General features: G+C 43.0%; 1 protein-coding gene across 1 annotated transcript in view; it reads left to right on the top strand.

Moving 5' to 3' along the window:
• Window positions 1-24,658, top strand: part of LOC119180095 (uncharacterized) — a 47,129-nt gene extending 22,471 nt beyond the window's left edge. The window contains exons 4-7 of the mRNA XM_075870070.1: window positions 17,524-17,681; window positions 20,185-20,258; window positions 21,361-21,444; window positions 24,193-24,658. Of these exons, the coding sequence (XP_075726185.1) occupies window positions 17,524-17,681; window positions 20,185-20,258; window positions 21,361-21,444; window positions 24,193-24,323 (447 nt within the window). The 3' untranslated portion in view covers window positions 24,324-24,658. The remainder of the gene's footprint in view (window positions 1-17,523; window positions 17,682-20,184; window positions 20,259-21,360; window positions 21,445-24,192) is intronic.
• Window positions 24,659-27,617: the final 2,959 nt, after the last annotated feature.

The raw sequence follows: 27,617 nt of genomic DNA on the forward strand, positions 1-27,617 counted from the left end.
TGAAGCGAAGAAACGAAAGGGTTAGAAGTTGGCTAGTCATGAATGTAGTTGCAATATATTCCTCCAAGATGGTTCAGTTTTTTTAAAGCTGATAGTATTTTTGGGATAGCTCAACACAGAAATTTTGGCCTGCCTGTCAGCCTGTTAATGTCTTTGCTCAACAATTCAGTCACCCGGCGAAAGTTGAAGGCCATGCTTGACGCCCACCCATTCTGTTCTGGTAACTGCGCTCATACTTGTGAACATTGCCAATCAAATACAGAATGTTAGGCATATTTGAGGTGCAACATCAATATGTTGATTGAATATTGTTTTTTTTGTTTTGAAAATGCATTGACACGTAATTCTAACGACCACAGTGTTTATTGTGCTGCGCTGACAGTGTGATGTTATGAACCAAAGAGCGGGTGTGCTTCCTACGCTTCGCTAAAACGGCGTGGTGCTGACACCTACCTGTAGCTCTGCGTTTTAACAATCTTTCGTTCCTTCAAATTACTGTCACTTTGTGCCACACTTCAAGCAGGACTCGCCGTTCTTCTCACGCTGCAGGACACCAAATAAGTGTATTATTACCCTTCTCCAGACAGAAGACTATCGTCTTTCGACGTTCTTTTCAGGAAAGCACGCAGGTAGGCGGCCATTTTTGAGGGGCGAAGCTTCTTAGGGTGTGGGTCGTTCCCTCCTTCGTTTGTATGTATCCATCTCTAGTTGAAGAATTGCTCAATAGATGGCGTTGGGTGTATATGTCCTTGGAGATATTATAACTGAATGGCATTAGTGGTTTTCGTATAGTTGTCGAATAAAGAGGATAGATGGTTTGGTATATTGAGGAATTCACAGCATATATCCACGGAATCAATAATCATGAGTGGGGCGAAGCATCCGTTCGTCCGAAGCGTGCTCTAGTCTGATAGGAGTGAATGAACGGATGGACAGACAGACAGACAGACAGACAGACAGAAAGACAGACAGACACCAGAGACATACAGACAAACACACTCAAACGTATGTTTGACTGCAATAGAACTGGCCTTCTTAGGGAAGGGGCGGTACGCATGCTTGATAATAGTGGCATTGACAAAAAGGCACGTGTATTTACCAGGCACGCTCGTCTCCTGAATTTGATGTGTGTCTGTGTGAATAAGCGTTTCATACGAAACCAATTTCTTCTGGAAGTTTGTGCTGGTCTGTGCTTCTTGCATTTCATTGTCATCAATTCTCGTACTTAGTATGTATGAAGCACGAAGCAGCTCCGAGCCTCAGTATATGAAACGACTTGATTAATTTGTAAGGACAAATTATTTGAGTATTATCTCTGATCCACAATTATACAAGGTTGAGAAAAGGCCCAACAGGAGCTCTTGGCGTTTTACATTGCAATTTGTGATGTTCAATGTGCAATGAAAAAACAGCAGGTGTTTTATGCCTATGATTTCAGAATGGTTACTACCGCGGCTGTTATACGGTCTAAAAGTTTCCTATCTCCTGTTGGAATGCCATATTGTGCAGCGGTTGAGGTTTAGAAATTTGGACTGCATGGGGTCCATTAAATCGCACAGAATTCGAAACCGACATACATCGAGCGTTGAGGCTCTATGAAATTGCGGCCGACATGACCGGGTTAGGACCCGTGGCAATGAGTCAGCAGATCGGCTCTATTACTACAACGCCGCGACGGCTGTTCACCACAACACTCAGCCATGGCAGACGCTGTTGAAGATGAAGAGCTCTCAGCCATGGCCCGCATGCTCGCGTATGCTTCTTGCTATATCGCTAAGGTAGAGTGATCGCTTACTGGTAATTTTTAACAGCAAAAAAGAATGATCGTGTGCATTCGGTTGTGACGGTACATAATAAGTGAGTGGTGATGTTTCTAACTAATGTAGGCATAGTGTTTTGCGCCACGGTAACTATATAAAAGAAGCCGCGGGATAAGAGAACTGCCGCTTCTACGCTGATTTCGCGTGAAAAAAATTTTATATATGTATATTTATGCAAAAATAACAACATATAGACTTAACAAAATCTTTCATTATTTTCTTCATAAGCGCAATAATTCGACATTCACTTTCTACGGACATTTTTTTTATGGTCACGTAAGGTACATAAGGAGATTTTAGTGGAACTATTTATAATGCATACATTATAGGAATTTTACTCTGTTTGTCCGACATTTACTTGGCCCCTACTCTGTGGATAATGGTTGTCACACATGTTGTGATTTTTGCACGTGCACATCAATTTATCTGCTAATAATCTGACGACATTATAAGTTGGCGTGTTTCCGCTTGAACAATATATCTTTGTTTTCTTGGTTAAGATTTATAAAGCAGGAATGAAGCATGCTCACAGCTGTACACCTTCGTAAACTTTTACATCCTGTGCTCCCCGATAAAGGAAATCTGATTCATCAGGTTTTTTTTTATTTGGATGTTTCACACTTTCAGCCTCAGCGTGTTCTGCCTCAGGTATCTACTTTTTTCGCAAGTTTCACGAACCTGCTTGTCTTATTCATGTTGGCGATCACAAGGAGAGGAGACCTGGAGAGGTAAACCAGGAGAGGCCAGGAGAGGTAAAAGTTATAGGCGGCTAGATAGATAGATAGATAGACAGATAGATAGATAAATAGATAGACAGATAGATAGATAGATAGATAAATAGATAGATGGATAGATAGATAGATAGATAGATAGATAGATAGATAGATAGATAGATAGATAGATACGTACAATGTCACCGAAGTTCGCTAAGAAATGCTTCGCAATAAACATATTCGAATGTAGATAATAACGCGATATCGTTAACCAGCTTGTTTTTCGGCGATTCCGGCAGCACGGCTGGTGTCGACTTTGATAGCTTTAAGGTGAAGTTTGGCGATGTCCATTTGCGCAAATTCCTAATAGATGCAAAAATTACATAATAAAAAGAAGGTTCTCTTCACTGGAGAATCGAACACACGACTTCTACGCGGCGACCGAGTGTGCTAGCCCAGGGCGTAAAACTGCTTGAAGCGGTTTCAGGAAATAAATCCTATACTAGTGCAATGCGATGCAAGAGCCTCCTTAACGCATGTATTATTGCATGACAGACGCGTGTATTCGCACTATGTGTCAAACATAATTGTGCAAATTGAAGTTCGCTAAAGTCTCGGTAATTTCCACGTGAATAGGCATATTAAACCATCATTAACAACAACAGCATTAACAAAGTGATCAGCGGTACTAATGTGCGCGTTGTCTTACGCTTGCACAGTGGGTACTGTGTCAAATCTAAAGAAAAAATGCTCTAATGTGACCTTCGCAGCTGTATTTTCAGTATACACAAGTTTCAAACGGCCGATGTCAAGCGCACAACTGTGGCCGATGTCAGGGCATGACATTGGCTTGAGGCGCCATGTGCCCATAAAAATCGCTAACATTCTATGTGTTAACTATCATATAATTAGCTGGATTTCACACATAAAGGTTTCTACCGTATTTTCTGGAAGTTACTGTGGCAATGTAATCCATGAGCCTTCTTGGAACAGGTGGGTAGAGCGAAAATACACGCAGTGTCTAGGCCTGTGGCGTCGAACGCAATTGTGTCTTAGTTCATTGCTAAGTTACCGCTTTTGTTTTGGATAATAATAATGTTACCTTTGAACATCTTGAGCTTATATTCATTGATCAGCTTGAAAAAAAAATAAAGTGCTGAGTGAGACAAGCTACCTCCTTCGAACTTCATTTTTTGACGAAGTGCCTACAGGCCAAACCAGTCTGAGATAATGAATCTTATGCAGATATATGAACTAGATTTTTTTTCATAGTAACTGAAGTGCCTTAGGTGGTCACTTCTACAATTATTAGCACCAGATTTACCTCTGGGGCATTTTAATAATTTTCTAGGCATTCTGGACACTAGCTTTCCGGTTAACCACTCTGACCTCCTGCATACTTACTCACAATGTACACTTCTGATGCTAATAAAGAAACATTGATTGATTGATTGAAATCCATCATATGATATATTTCTCTCAAGGCTTTCTGAAATTTATAAATAAGACACTGACCATGATGGTTGCTATAGGCTATGAACCACGCGTTGCTACTGGGAGCCAAAGCGACAACTGTCGCATTTCTTTATCGCTTCAACATTTTTGACACAGCAATTCAGCGTTGCCCTCGTTCGAAAAAATCCTCGGCGCTGTTTTCCTTAGCTAACTTTTTTCAGCCACCGGCGAATCTGCACAACCTTTGCAATGAATTCCCGGGCCAGCGTCCGATATGAGCGGACGTGTTGCGAGAGAGCTCCGACGACATCGACACTTGGCCGGCGCTTCGCTGCCAAGCAATCGCCACAGCTGCGGCTGCGCTAGCTGCCTGTTTGCTCGTTATCAACCGCTTTCAGATGATATTGGGAGGCTGTTTTCTGAGCTTGTCGGCGGCACCACCGCCCGGCTAGCTGCCGGTGGCCATTGCTGCAAGTACCACCCCCATCAAGGTCTTAAGCTTCCATGGCCTCTCTGGAGCCCTGCGTGCTCCCAACCGATTTGCCACTACCTGAGGATATGGACGTATACAGGCTTCAGGTGACCTGACTGCTTCGGCGCAAATTGAATTCTTCAAGGAAGAATTCGGCTGCCGTTCCCATGCCTTCAAGGGTGCTGCTGCTGCCAAACGCCAACCCATTCGCCCTATTCCGAGAGCTCGAGGAACAGAATAGCATTGTAGGCAAGGCTGACATTACTTTTCATCAAGCTCGCATAATTTCTGCCGCAGCAAACGAAGAGGAACGTGCGTGAGGTTCACTCTTGCGGACGTCCAAATGACATCACACTAGCATGGCCATAGCTCACTTCCACGCAAGAGGTGCACATCACACGCTCCTTGCTTCCCCTAGTTATCAAAACGCAGATGACGGTTGGATACTATAGTCAGCTATTGCCGAAAGCAGAAGAGCCGTGCGGCGGTCGCAGTCACGCCGAGCTCAGATGCCCCGCGCATTATTATCACGCCGGCACCCTTCAGGCTAAGCAACCATGCTACATGTGACCATGCCATGTGTGTGATTGAGCAGTTTATACAATTGGATAGAGCAATAACTCGCTGCGTTTTAGTCCCTTCTGCATATGACTGACTCGGCACAGCAACGCCGGGTAATCTCACGCGCATTGGAGGCCGCGGTGTATCAAGAAATCCCCACTGACCTCCTCTAAGCAGCGTAACTGACCTCTCGGCTGGTCTCCTTTTTTGGGAGGAATAAAGTTTGTATCATCATCACCGCTCATCTAAACCTCTCTGAGGAAGACCCACCACCGGAGTTCAGGGTTCGCTATTTAGGCCATAGCGACCAGCTCGCAGTCGACGCGGCTGAACGAGAAGAGGTTGTGCAACCACTTTGTCGCGATAGCGTCTCTGCCAATCAGAGCAAAAGAAGTACCCTTTCAAGCACACGAAGCAGTTAATCGCAATCAAATTAGAGGCATTATTCGCAATGCTGGAGGCATGACTTCTGATCAACTAGTGAACTCATTGCACAGCCGCAAGTTGAAAATCCTGCAGACACGCCCGCTTGGCGACAAAGGCACTGCTATTCTCACGTTCGAAGACAAAATCTTACCCTATAAGCTCGGCTTGTGGTCACTTACAATTCCTGTTTTCCCGTATCGTACACGAGGGGACGATTCTGACATATGCTGCAAGATAGGGCATCACAAGGAGCAATGTCCGACTATTTCGGCAGCTAGATGTTCGACACGCGTTCTGCGGTAACGCGAAAACGGTACGCGATGCTCGAACTTAGAAGTGCCGCAGCTGTGGGGGTTCTTGCCTAGTCACAGCCGTCAATGGTCCAAACAGACAAGAAGTAAACAAGAAAATTAAAAAAAATTATAGCTGTGCCACAAAGGCGAATAAATGAACGCGATAGCAACAAATTGGAAGGCCATGCGCAGGCTGGCAAGCAAATCTAAGCGTGCCCCGCGGTTATCATGTCCAAAAGACGCACGAAACGTACTTACAGGTACAGATTAACGCAAATACACGTCTCAGTTTTTACCTCGATGTGTCTAAAAGCACGCCCTTTTTGCAAACAGAGGCTTTGCGACGATTGCAGTGAGCTTTGTGCACCCAGTAACTACAACATAATCGCTCCGACAAAACTCAAAGGCAAGCCAAGACGTACGATTCTCCCCACTGCAAGATAAGGGCGTGAAAGAGATCTCTCACGGCAATTGTTCTCTTCATTTTGTTACTACATCTCTCACGCGTACTTTGGCCTGCGTAGAGGACTACTATCCTCTACGCAGGCCAAAGTACGCGTGAGAGATGTGAGCCGCTGCGCGCTCAAGGTGCCTTCTTGCTGATAATGCTAAAAACACGATAGCCCCCCTCCGAGATGCCCGCCAACCGAGGTAAGTGGCAGATATGGATAGTTTGCCATTTGAACATTTAAGGAGGTGCCACTCGGTAAGTCAGTGGTTAACACTCCACCTTCACGACGCGGAAATCCAATGTTCAATTCCGCGTGCAGGAGTTTTTTTTTTGTGGATTTTTTTCTTCCTTGTGTTTTCGTATATAAGTTAGGTATACCTATACGTTGCATGACATCGACGCCCACATCAACGCCGACGCTGGCGGTGAAATCTAGCCAAGAGGGTCTATATAACTGCTATCGCACTAAAACGCAAGCCAGCTGCCAAAATGCAACACAAGAAAGGGGAAACGTCGGAGATTCAGCGCCGCTCTTTTGTGACATAACGTTTTCCAAGAACCTTCCTCAAGCCAACGCGTCAGCGTTTTTACACCGGGCCACCAGCAAAGTCAGAAGGCACCAGAGGCACCACCTTTGTGGATGCAGTTTCACAAGCGAACATGCCATTAACTGGCTCTAGTAAGGGTATAGCGCATTCATAATCCTCAACACTGGCATCCTGCACGCCGCAGGTTGCCTTAGGTGGAGAGGCGAAGCATCCTCGAAGGGGCGTAACCCTCCAAAAATTCGAGCGGTGACTAGAAGATTGCATGGCTCAAATAGAGAAGTCTATTCATGAAAGGGTCAAACAGCTTATTACTCGGGCCATTGAAAAGTGCGTCCAAACCAGCATGGAGAGCATCATGCTTTCCGGAACTCTCCCTCGTGGCAGAACTTTACGACACTTGTGATGCATACACCTTCGGCACCATCAAACTGCACTGCTACTCACACAACACAGCCTCATCATGGCTAGCTTTTCAATATCATCGCCATGAACAACTGTCTTGGGTGTAATTGCCGAACGCTTCATCGCAAGAAAGCTGAAATGACCTTTTGGCTCTCCAGTAGGACTAACGATACTAGTCTACTGGTCATTGCACGTCAAGAAGTCAACCGCCCTGTGCTGAAAATTATGGGCTATGACAGCCACGCCCTGACTGAAGAACAAGCTACATTCACGAAAAAAGCATTTTACGTGTGAAGAGGAACTACACATGCGCTGTTAGAAACGCAACAGTGGTGCAGTGCTACTTTTAGTAATGTCAGCTGCCGGCTACAAGTCTTACCACAGTGTATAATTATAGTCTTCTGCGTTAAGGTGGTTCCTGAAAACTTTAGGAATTAAGCCAATAAGACATTGTTTGCTCTCAGCTTCATATTGAAGTTGAGGAAAATTCATCCACACGATGTCATATTTTGCGTGGAGACTTCAACTTTCAGCCCTGTCCCTGTTCATCTCAGCGCCCTCGGCGGGAAAAAGTGGGATAAACGTAGTTTCATTCATTCAATACCACTTTGTAATAGCTAATACTTCTTTTTTCGAAATAAACAATGAATGAGAGTTGCCATAGTCGAGGGCTTCGGACGTTTCAACCACCTGGGGGTTCATCAGCGTCCACCCAAATGTGAACGCACGCGCATACATTATTTTCGCCTCCATCGAAAGGGTTGGCGCCGCAGCCGCGATTCTATCCCGCGACCTGCGGGTCAGCAGCCGAGTAACTTAGCCACTAGACCACCGCGGAAAGGCAATGCTCTAATAGCGCACAATGGTTGTTTAGAATGCCTTCTGGTCGTAATCGATCGCGTTTATTTATTACTGTCACTCAGGTTTTCTTCAACGCCAAACGTGTCTGTTCATTGGCACCTCTTTTTATCATGTCGCGCTGTATGTCTTGGTCACCCATGTCAACTTTGCATTACTGTCACATCAGCGGAAAGCTGGTGCCATTATCTACAGAATAAAATTTCCATGTAGTGCTTGGCTTTGTAACTCTTAGCAGTGTGGTCGAAGCACACATGCACTGTGGTCAAAGTCACGGAGCATCGGCAGCAGTGCTCGTCAGGACAATGAGTGCTTGCATCATGACATTCAAAAAAAGGTTCTTAGCAATTCTTTTGGGATAGAGAAAATGCTGAGATAAATGAGAATAAGTAATGAAATACAGAAAGCAAATTCTAGCTAAGGAGTTCAAGAGTACTTCCTGGGGGATCGTAGGATATTTACCAAGAGAAAAGAGTAGGCGAGATGGTATCTGGCATTTGAACATCTCTTGAAAGCGATGTCGTATTTCAGGTTCGAAGAAAGAAAAACGATCAATAAAACAGGAACTACAGACAGCAAATTGCCATAACTTGCGCGGCGTGGTGCTGGAAAATGGTTTGAAAGATGCGAGTTTGTTGCATACGAATGACCAATTCTGCGTCTGCACAGTGCAACCTCTTGACGCCTGTTACATTTTACATTATCATATCATCTCATTCTTGGTTTTACTGAGTGCAAATTGTTTTTGTTTCCAGCGTTCTATTCGTCCTGGCATTTCCTACGCGTTTGGTTTTTGATTCGCGGCTACGGGTACTCACACAAGAAGACATTTACGTCTACTGAAGTGCGTCGTGAAGCTGGCTTCGCAAGCTGATCCGCTGCCTCATTGTTAGCTGTGTTGCAGTGTCCCGGAACCCAGCATAGTGCAATTTTAGGCTTTGATTTGTAGGCGGGCAAGATGCATTTCAGAAGACTACTAGTAGCTGGGTTTTTCTGTATCGTAGCGAAGGACAACGCCGTCACTGCACTGCTATCATGCGGGCATATGATGGAGGCTGGTTGTTTCTCCTTTAAAATGTTCCTTACAGCTAGCAGTATGGCACAGCATTCTGCAGTAAATATTGTGGTATGCTCTTTAATTGTTGCAGATTCAGAGAACGCTGGGCCATGTGCTGCACATGTGACTGCAGAAGATTTATAGGCACCAATGTAGTACTCAGCGCACTTGTATTCTGCCTGCAAGTACACGAAGTGCTGATCTATTGCTACTAGAAGACCATGCTCTCCTACGCCCCCAGTAATTATTGTCCCTCGAAAAAAATGTCTGAACACACTCATGGGCTGACGTAACAACATTAAACGCTAGCACCTTGCAGTCTGCCACAGCTCCTTTCCAAAAGTTAAAATTCAGTTTTTTCAACATTATATGAATACGTCTATGTGCCCTAGACAGCTAGGTTGTCTTACCTATACTCGGTTCTGGAACAGCTGATATCCTTTCTGGTGTCATTTACGGGCCAGCTTATGTATAATGTATTCATTATGAAATCCATGACATGATCAATATTGAACTCGGAAAGATAGATACCGTACTGAAACCTCTGTTTAAATTCCGTGGAAGATATCCTCTCCATATGGACCGGCAATGTTCATGCGCAAACGATCCACCAGCACTTGTGCTTCACCCGCGTTTACCTTTGAAGAGTCACTGCAACTTTTTTTTGCAAAAGGATGTCTTGAAGGTGCCTTTAGTGTATGATACTAAATGAAAACTGCACAGGAATACGACGGAAAGTAATACACTACACTTCTTCTCGTCCCGTTTCTGATTTGTAACCCATTACAGAATCTCTTTTCTTTGTTGAATCAGCAATTTTACAAGGAATATTGAGTTGTTGGTCTTTTCTTAAATACCAGAAGCATCACACAATACGAGCAACATTCAGCTTGTAAGAAAATTAGGTACGGATTGTAGCGCCAACAAGGCACAATTCGTTATACTGGTTACATTATATATTAAAGCGAACATTGACTTTCAATTCCTCGTTCTTCAATTGTTATACTTACAAAATTCTTGCAGCCTCTTCAAGGCATTAGCCTGCGAATAATATTGCCACGCCCCTGTCTCAAGTATTCTTATCGCCCCATTACACGTGAAAGTGCTGCCATGTGCATCCACGCTTCTTGACTAAGGAACCGTCGAAATAATCCCATAACCTTCTAATGCAATCACGCACGCAACCGGAACATTACAGCTTCTTCTGGAATTGACGTGGCAGCTAGCGATAGAGCTCGGATCAACGACTGCACTATAATAACTGCTGACGCGCCTCGCCGCTTGTCAATTGATCGGCGGTCGACACTATGTTCGTCGCCATCAATGCCAGGATCTCGTTGAGTTTCCTTTTACGTGGCCACGAGTCTAGCCCAACAAACACTTTAACTGGAACGCCCAGTCTGCTCCCTTCGTCTGCGTCACTACCTTGTGACAATACTTGCAGGCATTATTGAAGTCAATATATATCAGCCACGTGTACACAGGAATGACGGGGTTTTAAGTGGCCGTGAGAGAGCCCTAACTTGTCGATTCGTCATGCACGTTAAGGAATTGCTGAATTTGTGTGTCATTGACCGTCTATCAATACTATCCGAGAGTTCGTCATCATCCGACAATAAAGAAAAAGTATAATTTGCTCTGATGGAACACACGCACCGTTTAAGGCTTTACTACGGAAATATGTTAATGCACTTAACTACGCAGCTGACGGGTTTCCTTCCTATACATAGCTAACGTCGGGAAAATGCCAGCGTTCACATTGCCTTTCGAAGCCACTCGGTGCGATTCGTAATTTGGTCGACATGCTACTGACCTGGGCCTTTTTGTCAATTTTCTTGTTCTACAAAGCTTCGGCTAGCAGTTTGTCGTACCCAGAAGATCGTACCGATCTCCAGCATTACCAAGACTCCAGCAGAGTGAGTGATGTAGATTTCATTTGGTCTCTAATTCAGTTGGCTATTAGCCGAATGAATAAGAATGACGATGATTGTGGGGCCCTGTAGGACACGCGGCATTTGATGTGGGACGACTGAGATGTGGGACGAATGAATAAGAAAGCCTCAAACGGACTACGTCTAAATTCGTACACTGAGCTAGATATGGCCCCGTACTTGATATGAATCTCTTCGACTTCGCGTAATAAAGCAAAATGCGCTAGACTATCGTCCTATTCACGACACTTTGGCGTCAGTTAAGTATCAAGTTGCGTCAAGAAGAAAGCAAGATGATATGGACAACCTCTTTCCCGAAAAAAAAAGTATCTCATGCTGCGCATTATCGAAGTCAATTTCATGGGAACCAGTGACTGAGTGAGGCATCCGCCTAATTATTATTGCTTTGATTTTTCATTGCTTTGAGAAACTAAGCGGGCTTTACGTGCATGTTGTCTACACTAGCACCTATAGAATGACGCATTATATAATTTTAGTATAGCGTTTGTGTGCTAGGAGGGAGAGGAGAACAGGATCGCACAACCATGCAACAAAATTTCGTTGCGGATAGTTTGTTTATTACAGCAGGATGGCAATGCCTTGCCCAAGCTGTTACTGCGGTGTTACCATACAGTTGATGAAAGCGCATCAAAAAGTGAACAGAAAAAAAATGACTGAAAGCTTGGTTTACACAAAGATTTTAGGATTTTTATGCAGCAGTATTCTTCTTTTTGTAGAAATAATAAATCCAACAAAACAAAAACCACGCTCTAAAAAAACAGTTACCTATTACAAATGCCCGGCTGTCATCCTGCTAGGTCTAGGAACATTCACAATTTAACGTAATCTCCAGAACGCAGCAACATTGCCTGTAAGACGAGGTTGTCGAAGCCGCCTGCATGCAGGCGAAGGCGAAGCGAATCGTTCAGTCGTGACGCCAACTTCGGTTCGAAACGCACGTCGAAAACCACCCCAATGTTTGACGTGCACTGCGTCGATTATACAAACGCCGCCGTAACGCTAAATGTGCCAAAGAGCAAAGAGAGTTTTTTTTTCTTTAGCTTGTACGTACAGTTCTCTGCGTTGCCGTATACCGGAAGGAGTGTGCACATGGGGGGGGGGGGGGGCTTTCTAGAACGCAGACCTTTATGGAACGTAAACTAGCCTCCGTATAAGCTTTATAGTCGCTGCGTTATTTTGCAAACCATTCTACGTTCGTGCGGACTCACGAGATCCGGAATGCGGACAGTCTAGCTGTCGAGTAAGAATAAGCGGATGAGTGAGTGCCAACATTGATGGGATTGTGTTAGTCAGATTATCAAGGCTGGAGGTGCTAGAACTCCAACGAAGTAAACGTGTGAGGCCTAAGGACCTCGACAGCAGACTAACAGGCTGATTAGGAGGCGCCGTCTAGTGGGACAAAGAGAAACCAGGCAGACAGAATTTGTTATTTCTAGTTATAGTTGTAGGCAGAAGTTGTTATCGTATATTCTACCCGGCGCGTCCTAATCTTTTATCTTTTATTCAATTTATACTTGAAAAACTTCGGGTGATAGCAAATATGTCCTTTCGTAATTGTTGTACAAAGTGTCACAAGATGTTGTCACCATCATTTTTCAACCTTGTAATTCTTCACCCTTTTCCACATACTGGGATACTTCACAAGGAATAAAAAAATCATTGCCTTAGCACTCCGTACAATCGATTATCCAGTGAAAGCTGAAATGTTTGACCCCGTTGTTCAGCAGTGGGTTCAACCCAACGCTGTTTTGAAGTTTTTCGCAGTTATTGGTTATACTTTTGTGGTTCTTAATGAGGCTAAGCACACGTTTGACTTGAGTTTACCACAGTGCTCATTTCTCATGCGGCACATTGTGCCTCGTATGATCACGATCATGGCTGGAAACACCCAATCCACACTCGACCTAGTATTATTAAATTCTAATGTTTCCATATACACAATCTCTACTGAAGATGGAATCTCTGACCAAAAGTCACGGCTTTTGTTCGTTGGTATTGCTTTAAAAGAATGACAGCATATCCACGGAGTGAATGATCATAAGTGGAGCGAAGTGTCTGTCTGTCCATCTGTCTGTCTTTCCGTTTGTCTCGGTTACACCTGACGCAGGACAAGTTAAACTAAGAGGTGCTTCACCCCTAAAAACTCCGGAAGGAGACAGCACATGTCATTATGAATTCCTCAAAGGTTGACGACCAGGCCAGTTTCGATTATTTGTAATTCTCATGCTCTAATTTTTTGATAATGTTTCGACCACTTGTAATGAAAAAAACAGCCATACACACTACATCGTTATGTTTGTTCCAAGAAACCATGCTAGAAAAAAGGAGAAGTAACCCTTAGGCCACTAGAGACATCATATATTTGCACCACAAACCAAAACGGGCTAAAAAAAGGGATAAATTTACCGCAGAATCATCTCGTTGAAAGCCCAGCTTTCAAATCGGTAATGCTAAGCTAGAGCGAGGTACTTCAACTATATTCTACCTAACGTTTTGAAAACTTCACCAAGAGATTTTCGCGGTTATTAAGTAGTACGTGCAAACCAACAACCTAGCTATGAATAAGCGGCTGTATTCTTCGCGAAAATTGAACTTCAAACCAATTCATTGATTATTTTTTTTAGTCGAAATTTAATCAGCGAGACCATCAGACAAAAATAATACTTCTCTTTCTACTATATGCCTATTTCATAACTGTCTAAGTTGTTCATTTGCTGTCGGCTGCTAGCCCGCATGCAGTGGGATCGAATCCCGGCTGCGGTAGGTGCATTTCCATTGGAGGCGGAAATGCTGTAGGCCCGTGTTCTCAGATTGAGGTGCACGGTAAAGAACCCCAGATGGTCGAAATTTGAGGCGCACTCCACTACGGCGTCTCTCATAATCATATGGTGGTTTAGGGACGTTATATCCCACACATCAATAGATGTCCTTTCACTGGTACCTATTATCAAGAATAGATTTTCTAATGCCAGATGTTATACCTAACGTATTCCTGCATCATTACGTCGAACCTATCACGCATGTCTTCACGAATTGTTTTCGTCATTCGTTCTGTGATTCGATTCTTTCCTATGACTGGCGTATGGCACGTGTTATTCCTGCATTTCAGAAAGGTGATCAATTGAATGTTCAAACGTACCAGCCTATATTATTAACTTCCAGTCCTAGCAAACTTCCTGAGCATATCATCACAAACTGCATAATGTATTTTTTTAAAGAAAAAGTGTTTTGACGCCTTTCCAGCACGGTTTCAAAAAAAGCCTTTGAACTACCACCCAACTCACCTTTATTCATAGCTTTGCAATAGCACTTGATATGGGCGACAAAATAGACGCTATATTCCTAAATTTTAGAAAATCTTTCGACTGTGTCTGTCCTGTCCTAGATGCTAATCGACTGTGTCTGTCCTAGATGCTAATCACTGAACTTAAACACATTGGGCTGCCTATTAACATAGTTTAGTGGATTCGCTATTACTTTATCAGCAGCAAGCATTTTGTTCACGTCGAAGGCGACAGCTGTGGCGTTCTACCCGTAACTTTTGATGATACCCTAGGGCAGCGTCCTAGGGCCTTCATTGTTCCTCATCTTTATCAATGGTATAATTTCATCAGTTGATACCTCGGCCATAAGCCTCAAACTTTTTGCAGAGGACTGCATTCTTTAGAAGCCAATAAAAAGTGAAAGCAACAACGAGTGATTGCGGAAAAACCTAAGTTCTTTCTCCTTTTGCCTCAGTACTTAATCAATAGAGTTAAACATAAGTAATCCAGTCACTTTGCAAATATAAAGAAAATTTATCATTTTACATTGTGATACATCTTGAATAATAATGCCTTGACAAAGTGAACAGTTGTAAATATTTGGAAGTCAAGAATACCAATCAACTTTCGTGGACCAACCATAGTGACGACGTTTGTTCGACCACCTCTTTAGATAACTAGAGTTTCTGAGACACAAACAAAAAAAAAATGCTCCATCCTAGATCAAATTTCTTCCACGAAGTACAGTTATTGAACCCCGTTTAGACAACGCATGCATGGCCTAGGACCTTTAGTATAAAAAAGACATTCAGAAACTCGAGATGGTCCGGAGGAAGGCGGTAAGATCCTTCAATAAAACCTCTCGAAGTCTTGATTAACCTTCATCACTTATGGCTACTAACAACATTCAACTTTCGAAACAGTGTAGATTCATTGCAAAACTCACATTTGTTTCTGCTTTGAAATCAACAGTTTAATATCAATACTCGTCAATAGCTCTCTTCGTCTTCTTCCAGGCAAACCAGACAAAATCACAATCGTATTCTGACACCATACTTTGCACGTACTGACATTTTCAAACACATCTTGTTTTAGCCAACCATTAGAGAATGGAATACATTGCCTACATATGTTCTTCCTGGATATGAAATTCCTGACTTCGAAAAATACATGCATCTTTTCGCTTAGACAACATTGGTAATAACATGCTATATAACGTCATTTCATGATTTCAGTTATATTGCTTTGATTTTTCGCTTGAGACTGTTTCTAGAATTTTGTGCAGTTTTTTTCCAGTAGGTTATATCAGCGTCCTTTAATACCATTCTGGTCACAAAACTTCTCCGCCACTCTATGGGAGAGCTAGATATGCTGCCAAGAGCGGCCATCCGCGTTCAAGGTCAACAGCATGAAAATTCTAATTAGCAATGCCTAAGACGTGCTGTGCGATGGGCTGCAGTGACGTTTAATAAAAGGAAACAGGAAGAACAGCACGCACATAATCACGTCGAAACGTCGCCAATAGTGCGCATATAATCCCAGCACTAGCGGCGGCTTGTGGCCCCCTTACGACTGGTGGCGCCACTAGCGGGAGATTTGGTCCCTGTATCAACCTTTCAGCGAAGTTTCGTGACCAGAAAGCATAGAAATACTCTGGTTATATTCAATTAGCCCGGTTTAGTATGTTTGTTTTTCAGTTGTATAGCGTAGATAGATAACTCGCTGCATAACCTGTTACCTTTGTTTTCACTGTGTTCCCTTTTTCCACCCCTCCTGCTTGGTGTACGGACTGCAGTATCTAGTGAATAAATATGAAATAAATAAATAATGAGAGTGTAAATGCGATTTACAATTCGTTAATACCACTGATTGTTCCCGAATCACAGATGGTCAGAGACGTCGCAGCCGAAGGTAATGCGCCACTGGAGAAACTGCCGCCGAAAACGGGCGTTCACCTGGGCGAACGCACTCCCCACTCCCGCAATCATCACATTCATGCCGTAACGCCGTGTGGCTGCAAGCGTTTGACATGGCGAGCTAGCTCACAACACAGCAAATAGAGCGCGTGCTTGGGCACGATGCCGCGCCCGACGTAATCGATAACGCAGCCGATGGACACCACTATTGACAACATTGCCGCTTGTCTCTTTTTATGTTTTACCTAGCCATAAACAGCTTTCGTTATTGCAAAAAATCCTCAGAATTTATCCGCAGCGTGTATTCAGTCTTATCTAAGTGACTTATAGTATATTGAAGAAAGGAAGACATTTATATATTGGGCTCAATTATCATCACAACGAGATGAAGACAGGAGATCGGCGTTTGAGCACCTTGATATTTCTGCCGCCTGCGTACTTTTCGAGGTACCACTGCTTGTTCGGGTCACTGAATAAACCTCTTTACAATAGTTTAAATGCACTTTACATCACCATTCACGGTTTGGGCAAAGGCAAGGGTACAAGTTTATGTACAAAAGTGACAGTTTACGCAAGGGTAGCTGAACCTTTGAAAAAAAAAAAAACATGCGTTCCAGCAACACCGTGACACGTTAACTGTAAACAAAGTATACTAATTTACTAATTCCAGTGACACGTAAGGTTTAAAAAGTATACGTAAAAATTAAGGTTCCTAATTGCGCACCCATGGTATACAATGCAGAATAAAAAGTGTACTGCGCATGTGCATTCCTATGTCGCTGTTCCAACAAGCACGCTATTCCGCTAAGCCCGCTATGCACAAAGTATATGTTGTCAAAGATGGGCAGAACAATAACATAAAGGGGAAAGGCAGGGAGGTCAACCAGACATATGCCTGGTTTGGTACCCTACGCTGAGGAATGTGAAGGGGGATTATAAAGATTAGAGATGGGAAAGAGAAGAGAAAGAGACAGGAAAAAAGATTTTCATTCAATTGGCTGACGCGTATGCAGTGGTTGCACTACACAAAAGTTGAAGGTGTTCACATAGGCCTGTAGTCATCAAAAAGTGCAAGACAGCTTTGACTGCCTTTTGAGCTGACGAAAGACGAAGACGTGCTCCAGTAGCATCTGCATATAGATAGGCCGATCGACCAATTTTAGTTTTCTAGCAAATCTGTTCTGCTCAATTACGCTATCACGATCTGCACTTCAATGTGAAGCTCTATTGTTCATTGAGTTGTCTGCTCGACTTTCTCAAATCGCAATGTGGTGTCGTGTAATCGCAGTCTCCTTAGCAATGGAACTGTTTTTATGTTTTTACCCGTTTCTTTTAGTGTTACCCGGATGTCGGCGAGTGGCACCTTATGTACCGGAACTACTACTACGACCCAATTTTCGGAGGTACTGCGAAGTGCCTAAAGTATGCGAAATACGGCGCATACAAAAACTTCAGCTCTCCGGCTATATATACGTTCGCAGGCAACGGAAAAATGTAAGTATGTCATACTCATATGGCTCGCACTGCAATGCATTTAAATAATTCGTTTTTCATATTCGTAAAGAATATACTAGCACTTCATCGTTTTATTGTATAGGTTGTTAGAATACGAAACCTTTTGAAGAGGTATAGATGAATAGTTGACTTGGTAATTGGTGAACAACCTTGAAGTTGAATTGGTGAACCCTGAAGGAACAGAGGAACTGGGTGCGTTTTTTTTATTTTTATCTTTCGAATTTCTTTCTTTTTTATACTGAAACACGAACGTGGTTCACGCCGGGATTCCGCACAGTCCCAGTGACATGTTTTGGTCCCGGATATGACGTAAAGTATACACTAACAGCTAGTGAGCTGTTCTTTTTTGTTTTGTTGTGTTTTCTGTGGAGAGGTTGAGGTTCATATTGCCTCGGCTACTGCATAGAAATAGGTTCTGCATAAAAAAAACTAAAAAAATAATACGGAACGATACTCAACAATGAACAAAAAACATATTAGCACACTGAAACCAGTTGAAATATCATGCCAATGTAAACTTCGTTTGCAGCAGTTCACAGAGTCATAGCAAGTCCACACGCAGACCTTTCTTTCATAGGATGTCCTCACGCAGACATCATTTCATATATGTCAACCCATGGCTGTCTGTTACAAGTGCTGATTCATTCCGGTCTCAACTAAAAAGACTGTTAGGAAGATGTTCCCTTTTTTTTTCTGAAAATGCATCTGAGGCCATGGTCTGAGTAATTTCTGTAATGTTAGGGGCCGTCTGTCCAAACTTGCTAGTTTGTTCCTCAGTTTTCTCTTTCAATGGCGTATTTGACGCACTAAAAAAAGATTATGGCGAACATTTTCTTCTGCATGACCACAATGGCATTCCGGAGAGTTAGATATATATATTTTGTGCAGGAATCTGTTAGAATGCTGGTAGAATGTTCAAAGAATGCTACTTCCAGTTGAAGTGTGTGGATTATTGTCTCTGAATGTCGTGGGAGATCTGTCGCTATTGAACATTTTCTGTACAGATCAACTTCATGAAGTATTCATTCTTTGGATTTAGGGCTATCAAGCCACTTCTCCATCGAACAAGGGCATTGTGTTATAAAATGTGGAGTATCTGGCCAGACATAGAGATCGCGAAGTCCCATTTTTCATTCAATGCTTCCCTGGCGAGGCTGTCATCCTCTTCATTTTCCTTTATTCCAGTGTGACTGTGTATCCATTGGAATATGATATTGTGACTCTGCGCTGAGGCATATTCCACCTTTTGTACAATACATTGTGCTATTTCGCCATTTTTGTAAAGTGGTCTCGCATTTTTGATTAGCTGAAAGGCCCGTTTGCTATTCATGCATTTCAATCACTTAACCGCTTCAAAGATAGCCACTAATTCTGCTGTCGTTGATGAAGATTTGTGCGATGATTTGCACATTGTCTTCTTTTTGCATTTCGGGTATAAAGACCATACAGGCTGACGCTTTTGCAGTGCATATTTCCAATTTATATATTTTTGTTTTTTCATTGTGCATTATATGAATATGGTGAAGTACCATCTGTGTTCTAGTAGAGGCGCCATGTCTGCTTTTTACCGTATGCCATCTATTTCACAGATAACGTTCAGAATCGGAAGCGTTCAAGGTGATTTCGAGGGTTTCCATTGTTTAAATGCTCTTACAACTGCTTCAAATGATGGCACAATATCCTGTAATCACGTTGCCAAACTTTTCGTTAGTTCTCTTCCTGGAGGTTCTCGGTCACGCCAGCTCATTCGTGTAACGAGAACACGCTGAAATCTCCGAGCTAGCTCAGAGTACCACTGACGGTATATGGGGCATACGAATAGCTCACCGTCTTATATTTTGTTTTCTTCCTTTACCGCTTCCTTAATATTTAGGCTATCACATCCTTCAGTAGGAAAATTATTCATAACGAACGCCGGAGAAATGCAAAGCCTGCAGCGACAGCATTCGTACCTAAAGTTGATTTTAAGAATTATTTCAGACATAATAAAATATTAGCGAAGAAATCTTGGCTGAAGTAACTAATGTATGCGAAGTTATGTAATTCGCTATCGCCATTGCTGTCGCTTTCGAAATACACATCTAATGCTTTTTTTTGCAAAACTGACGTGCTGAGAGCGACAGTGCACTATCATAAATTGATACTGAAACTTCCAGTACTACCTGGGTGGAATACCTAAATTCGCACAACAGGTTGCCTGACTTTAACCACTAAATTTCTTCACAGTATACGCAGGGTAAGTTATTTTGAATTCTACTTCGAAAAATAAAAAAACAAGCCGTGTACTCGAGCGACATCTTGTCATTGCATTTGACTGGAGGACTGAGAACTTCAGTCTTTTGCCAGCTGGTTCACGTATATAAGAGTGAAAATGGGTGCCATAAAAACTCACAGAAGATATGGCTTTGTAAGCCCCGCTATCAAACAGAAGAAAAAGTGATGTTTACTTTATCCAAGTACGTTTTTTTCTTTCGACTTGCAGAACTGGTCGTCTTGCTCTGGATTCTTCAGAATGTTACGCATCAAAAGACACTCTGGGGTTTATTCCAGATGACCGTAAGTACAGGGAGACCATTACGTACAACACGTGCTCTGTCTACCTCGGTGAGAGGTCACATTTTTTTCGTGAAATACGTAACCGAAGAGCAATGTATTGCTTTGCACGAGGAAAGTCATTATAGACTATCGGAAATACATGTCGTTCAAGCCTTTCAATTGGCATGCTTAGGTATGCGATGGACCTGCCACTGTAGCTCAGTTGTTATGGTGCTTTAGTGCTCACCTGAAGTTCGTGCGATAGAATCCCGGCTCGAGCGGTAGCGCTTAAGATGAAATCTAAGGTGTGTGAGTCTGTATACAGTTAGAATAAGATGCATGTTGAAAAGCCCATAGTGGACGACCTTTCCGCAGGCTTCCCCAGTGGCTTTCCTCAAAACGGCATCGTGTTGTCGGGACCTTAAACATCAACAAATAGTATCAGTCATGTGGAGCAGCGGATTCCTGTCTGATTTAATTACTACAATCGTTGGTAATGCGTAGAACAATCCCATTTTACCGTGAAAGCGTTAAAGAGCACATCTCAGAGAAATTGCAATGTCGGCGTTGGCGCCATTGGTTGTCAGCTAAAATGAACCATATTCGTGGACGAACGTTTGACACTTGTGAAAATAAACCATGAAATTTTCCGGCTCTTGTTGGAATCAAACCGGCAACTTTTGCGTAGGAAGGGGGTCAGTAACCATAGATCCATACCAGTTCAGAAAGCTGTCTTGAAAAGCAGTCTCGGATATCCAGTACGAGGATTCTGCTTAAACTTTGCCTTGGTGAAACAGTGGCTGGGGTGCTCGGCTGCTGACCCTAAGATCACAGGTTCTATACCGGCCGTAGTGGTCACATTTTGATGAAGGCGTAATTGTAGAAGCCCGAGTACTTTGAGATGTCAGACCTTGCTGAAGAACCTCAAATGGTCAGAATTTTTGGAGCCCTGCACTACCGCGCCACTGGTTTGGACTTCCCATTTTTTGTTTTATCTTTCACTGCATTCAAACCGCCGCAAGGACAGCTAAAGTAAGAAACAGGTGTTACTCTCATGTCCGAATTGGCAAGTATACAGTAAATATTACTGTACGTATCTTTTTTGGTCGCACTCTCTTTTCAGCTAATCTGACTCCAAGAGAGTACTACGTCGTCTATACGGACTGTGTGACGTGCGCCGTTCTTAGACACCGATATGCTGCGGAAGGTGGGTATAAAACTTGCATATTGTTGTTATATTTAAAAATAAAATGAAGAATCTTTCATTGTGGCTGAAAAATTTGCTACAATTGCTGAATTACAAAAAGCAAAGGCCTGAACAGGTAATATGCTTGAATATACATTGAAATAAACTACGAGGTAAGTGAATATTGTGAGTGAAGAATCATGTAAGGCAAACCAAGGATGAAGTAGCGTTGTACTTTTGCCAACACTTCCTTTATCTCCGAAACGTGTTTGCTCGCTACCTGAGCTAGAGTAAGCGTTTTGCCACCGTCTAAATGTGCACCACTTCTCAAGGAAGTTGCAATCATGCTTAGGTTGACCTCCGAGCAAACCGAAATTTTTTATTGATGTGCCAAAAAAATCCTGGCCCTCTACATTTTCTCCAGCTATAACTGACACCAATAAGCTAATCATGATGGTTATGCCGGACATGTTATGAATAGCTGGTTAAGTAAAGGGCCGTGTGTTTGTAGCGTCTGCCCTATGCGAAAGACCTGTACTTCAGCATATAGTGGAATTACAGGATGGCTGCGAGGCAGCTACTAGCGTCCTCGGATGCGGTACGCGGCAGGCTTCTCTTAATAAACAGAAAATATCTGCTATATCAATGGAATAGGTTGTATCAGAACTCCAACAATGGTGCACTGAAACACATCCCCGAATGCTAAATATAGAATCGAAGAAACAGGCACCAAGAGAATAAATTACAGCATATTCACGGAGTGAATGTTGATGAGTGGGGCGAAGTGTGCGTCCGTCCGTTCATTTATCTGTCTGCCTGTCTGTCTTTCCGCCATCTTATCAAACTCATCGCCCAACTCATCATTCCCTCCGTCGATAGGCTGTGTGAATGGTTACGACAACGCAGGAAGGAGGATACAACGAACGATGGCGTAAAAAAGGTTCCCCCTAAAAATTATTTACCATTTCATCAGTACTATGGATTGAATCGAAAGAGAGTTGACTTGTGGAACGGTTGTACCACTGTTAATAATTTGGCAAGCGTGTGTGTTTTTAAATACTAGCATACATTTTCAAATATTCCGAAAATTGTCACGGTAACAACATCGAAGGAGAAGAGGTAGGTCGTCATAGAATAAAGTACTAGTTTTTGAGTGCGCAATTTTTCTCCTACTTTCGTCTAGATTTATTTGGCTAGTTTAAGGTTACAAGTATGTTATGGTCGAGAACAAATCGGTGTCGGTGTGACCGCCACATGTGCGTCCCCTCCATCCCTCTCCTTTGCACGCCGCACTTCTCTCTCTCACCTATAGGCATTTCTTGCCACGGCGTCTACACATCCCTTGCGCATGCACACCTGCTACCCCTCCTCTCCTGTAATCTCGTCTCTCTTGCTTCGCAATGTCAACGCAGGCATGGTCTGCTAGCCTAAGCTCGTTCCCACTTTCTCTCTCTTCTAGGCATACCTTACCACGCCGTTTACCCCTCATACTCTCCTACATTGCCCCACTATCATCTCACAAACCTGACAGCGTCTGCTAGCAATTTTCTTTTATTAAAAACCGACTGCTAGCGATGCAAAAAGCTTCACTGGCAGTCCCGTATATATAGCACTGGGTCTTGACCTCTAAGGTAGTTCTGGTGGGACATTTCTTGTGCGCTTCATTGAACAATAAAAATGCACAGCGTGGGCGGTAACTAAAAGTAGACTGTGGTTCTTTGTGCCCCATTGGATTCTTCTCTCTCATTGCCTATTAGCAGTGATTGACATGTTCTTGTAGGAAACGCTTGTCAATCACTGCGCGTTTCGCGCCTCCCCTGTTGTCTCTCCTGCGCAACACCGCGATTAAAACCAGCGTCAATGACACCACCAGTGTAAGCGTTAGCACCACTGCGAAGCAAGTGGTGCTAACCATCATGCGGCCTAAATGAGCTAACCAACGTAAGCTACCAACGTAACCAACGTGAGCTACCAACGTGAGGGCGCTGCTGAAACTATAGTTCCAGCAGCGCCTGCACGTTGGTAGTTCTGGTATGCATGGCACTCCACACCTCGCAAACGTAAAAAGGTCTATAATTCACCATTAGTTTACTCTGTCTGGCAGTGCTAAAGCATTTCATTCCAACTTTTTATGGTACATTCCAGTTATCTGGGGACGTTATTCAAGCCTCAAACATCGAGCAGCTGCCAGATTTATAAATCCGGCTGCGGCTCCCATGGGAAGACATATTGTTTTACAAAATCTCTACATTTCATCTCACACGGTACTATATGTGTTGTCTATTAGACCTAAAGCAGTGCTTGCCCCCACTTGATGCCCTCACTTATAGTTTGGGCTCTGATAGAACAAATGTCTTCCAACCCAGTTTCAAAGACAACTCATTAAAAACTTTCCATTAGTCCTGATCGACATCGCGGCCTATAATTAGTAAAAATATTGTAGATGGTATTTTAACATTTGAGGTACTCACAGCAGTTTCGATTGTTCTTTAATTGTTATAATAACCAGCTTTTGAAAAATAACGTTATGCATAAGTTCAGTATATCTAACGATTGCATACAACCATCACATAAACGCGTGACATGAATTGCCAACTTGGCTTTTGGTGTCAGCCAACTTTTCAGGCCTCTGCTCACAAGGAATAAAAATGAAACTGATCTCACCTGCGACAAAAAATAGTAAAGTATCATTACCTTGAGACCTTTAGCTCTCATAACAATAAGTGTTGGGTGTTCTCGCTCTCTCACCCACATTATCATTATTTTCAGGCTATGGATGCACTTACTGGAGACGTACGACTGCACTGCAAAATTCTGACGACTGCTGTAAATTCATCTACGATGAAAATTGTGGCACTTCACCAAAATACGATATCTACGATGATTCCTGCCGATTGTGAAAAAAGCCCGTAAGGCGCTAATTTATTTTGTGTAAAAGTCTTCTCTGATATCTGTTGCCAGTACAGGTGATTTTTTAACCATTCACGTACAAACTATCTCTTCAGAATTTTTGCTATTGGTAAATGATCAGCGTAAAATAGCCTCCTACTGTATGCACCAAGGCAGCTCTGGAGACGCATAACAATCCTGAAATTTAACAGCGTTAATGAAGGTGGGAATAAAAATTATTCGATTTAGGTACGCTAGCAAATGATCAGTTGGTCACTGAAAGATTGAATGTCACTCTGATTGCGATTCATCTGCAAATATTGGACAGTTAAGGCAGAGTGCATCACGCAAGCTACATTCTTCATGGAAAATGAACTTTAGCGATTAATTGTTTATTGCGGTGTAGCTTCCTCTGCACACTTTTTGCTTCTGTTTTTTATAATTTATGTGTTTCCTCTGATATATCTTCAAAACAACCCTATTAAACAAAGCCACTGTTGCCAAAACTACAAGTACCAGTCTCCTTAAACGTATGCTCTTTGTCTCAATAAAACCTGCCTCCTAAAGCTACAGATGAATTGTTTTCCTGAAGTGTGGCTTATGTAAATGTTTCCCACCTACTTTTTGAAGATTTGACACCCCGCATGTGAATAATCCTGATAATCCAAGCTATTCCGGATAGGGTAGTTACACGTTAATTAAAAATGCATACCTACGCCCGGTTTACAATTTACGTTTAGGTAAGTATTCTCGAGTTCCAATATAAATACTACTAATTGCCTTCAGATCAGCGAGTGGAAAACAGTGACTGAACTGACTGAGAGCACAGGTAAGCATGAAATGTTCACCGGCAAAGCAGGTTGATTGTCGACTGTGCAACCCACAATTTCGTGCGTGCTGCGCGAGAGCACACAGGACCGCACTACACCACACTACATATTAGAGTTGCACATACGGGCGCCATTTTTGCGCTAAGAGTCCGAGACTTATCTATAGGGGTTTTCACCTCGATTATACGGCCAATGCGTCTGAAATGCCTCCCCAGGCTTGTGAACTTTACGCATTCGAAGAATGTGTGGAAGTATGCCCCACTCGGAGAATGGAGCAACTCGACCATGGCAAGAGTTGCTTCAACGAGATTTTTTGCTGTGCGCTGCTCAAACTCCTACCGATGTCTTTGAAACGACCACAAACATTGTGCTGATCTTTCAAATGGCAAGCATATACCATAACTGCCCTTCGGAGCATCGGTTCTGTAATTGATCAATATAATTTCATTGTATAAGAATACAAAGTTTCAAACTCTATGACATACGAACGTGTGATGAGGATGATTTCGGAATGTAAGTAGGTTATTAAAAGTACTTTCTAAGGTAAACCATGAAATCGAAAGAAACTAAGAAACAGAAACTGGTCCAATATTTGTATAAGAAAACGTTAACTTACACTTGAGGAAAATTACTAAGAGATTCATCAGCAAATATACTGAGTGCAGTGTGAGCGAAATCGTTCTTCACCAATTTCGAATTGGTGACTTTTCTTCTGGACAAGCATTATAACTTTAGTGCATTAGGACATCTAGACGTCGTAGTCACGACTTTCGCTCTGTGTTGGCGTGGTTGCAGGACGCACTCACTAGCGCTTTCACGCATAAAATGACACTTGGTAACTGTGGTTTGTTCTCCCTACAAACACTCTCAAGGAGACACAGTGACTTTTTTCCCTCTATATTGTTTGTTGTTAATTTGATTGATTAATGTGTGGGGTTTAACATCCCAGATCCACCATATGATTATGAGAGACGCCATAGTGGAGGACTCCGAAAATTTCGACCACCTGGGGTTCTTTAACGTGCACCCAAATCTGAGCACACGGGCTTACAACATTTCCACCTCCATCGGAAATGCAGCCGCCGCAGCCGGGATACGTACCCGCGACCTGCGGGTCAGCAGCCGAGTACCTTAGCCACTATACCACCACGGCGGCACTTGTTTGTTGTTATAGTGCCCTGATGCTCCGAATAGGACTTTCTTGTACCGCTTGCTAACACAATCACAATATGACTATCTCTGCTTGTCGTAGCTTCACTTGATCTCGAACCCCACCTGCTTTGCCTAGGCAATAAATAGATTCTTCATTGGACTGCTGCTAATTTTTTCTACACGCGAGAGAATGTTAACGCTGCCACTAAAATCCCCTTGTATAGTTATCTGGTAACAATACGTTAGTCTTATACTTTAATGGAATGGGATATCCCCTGATCAAAATCATAAACTTACAGATAGTACAGAAGAATGCATTTAGCCTCATTTCACAGTGTGATCGAGTCTCAACTGCACTTGGTGTCATGCCGGACATGGATTCACGCTAAAATATGTGACACCACGTGGCAAAAGGAGAAAATTGCACCAGTGATAAAACGATAGAAATTGCGCCACCACTGAATAAATTAAAAGCTACCATTGAGTAATATAGATTCAGTCAGTATTTCAAATCCTTATTAGGGACGACATTAATAAAGTGTGCTACTAGATGGGTGCATAGACTCGCCTTAGAGAGTTGTAGATCGAGCGATGTTTCCAGGGTACTCACAGTTACAGATGCGATCTTTTTTGGCAGAAGCGCGAAAAAGCAGAGGACGTCGCATCATGTGAACTACGGAACAGTGTGTTGTTTGATCAGCACGGAAAAATGAACAAGATTGGCTGCCCATGCATTGATGCATACTTAGTCACGCCAGGTTTAGATGTGTGCTAAACACGAAGCGTGGCAAGGGAGCATTCGAACACGCTCTTGTAGGACTCGAATTCTATTGCTTTGAAACCGTAAAGGTGTAGCTCAGGGAGAGTACTCTGAAATGTTCTATACCATTGGCTAAAGCATAGTATTCCGACTCACGTACCACAGCTGGAAGGACCTCCAGTAGGAGTCGTGGCCGGAGCATTCATAACGGCGCGTTCAAGAGAAAGAATACTTTTAAGTACAATATTCACAACGCTCGACCACGGTGAACAGACTCGGCGCTCTTCGTTGCACCGAAATATAGTGGAAGGCTGAACTCCACCCTTTATTTCTTTCACACGTTGGTCGAGATACTAGAAATCTTACAGGACTGCACAGAATCATTATGATGAGCATGCCTGGCTTCTAATTCAATGGCCAGTTGACGAATGGCGAATGACACCGCGGTACACCCTTTTGTCCATAGCTCTTTATGCAGAGGTGACAAGAAAGGTTGTATGTTTTCGACAGCTTGGAGAGGCACCTATTCAAATGACGAATTACCAAATAAGCATATACGTAAA

This window comes from Rhipicephalus microplus, chromosome 7 (assembly GCF_043290135.1).
Source record: "Rhipicephalus microplus isolate Deutch F79 chromosome 7, USDA_Rmic, whole genome shotgun sequence".
Lineage (NCBI taxonomy): Eukaryota > Metazoa > Arthropoda > Arachnida > Ixodida > Ixodidae > Rhipicephalus > Rhipicephalus microplus.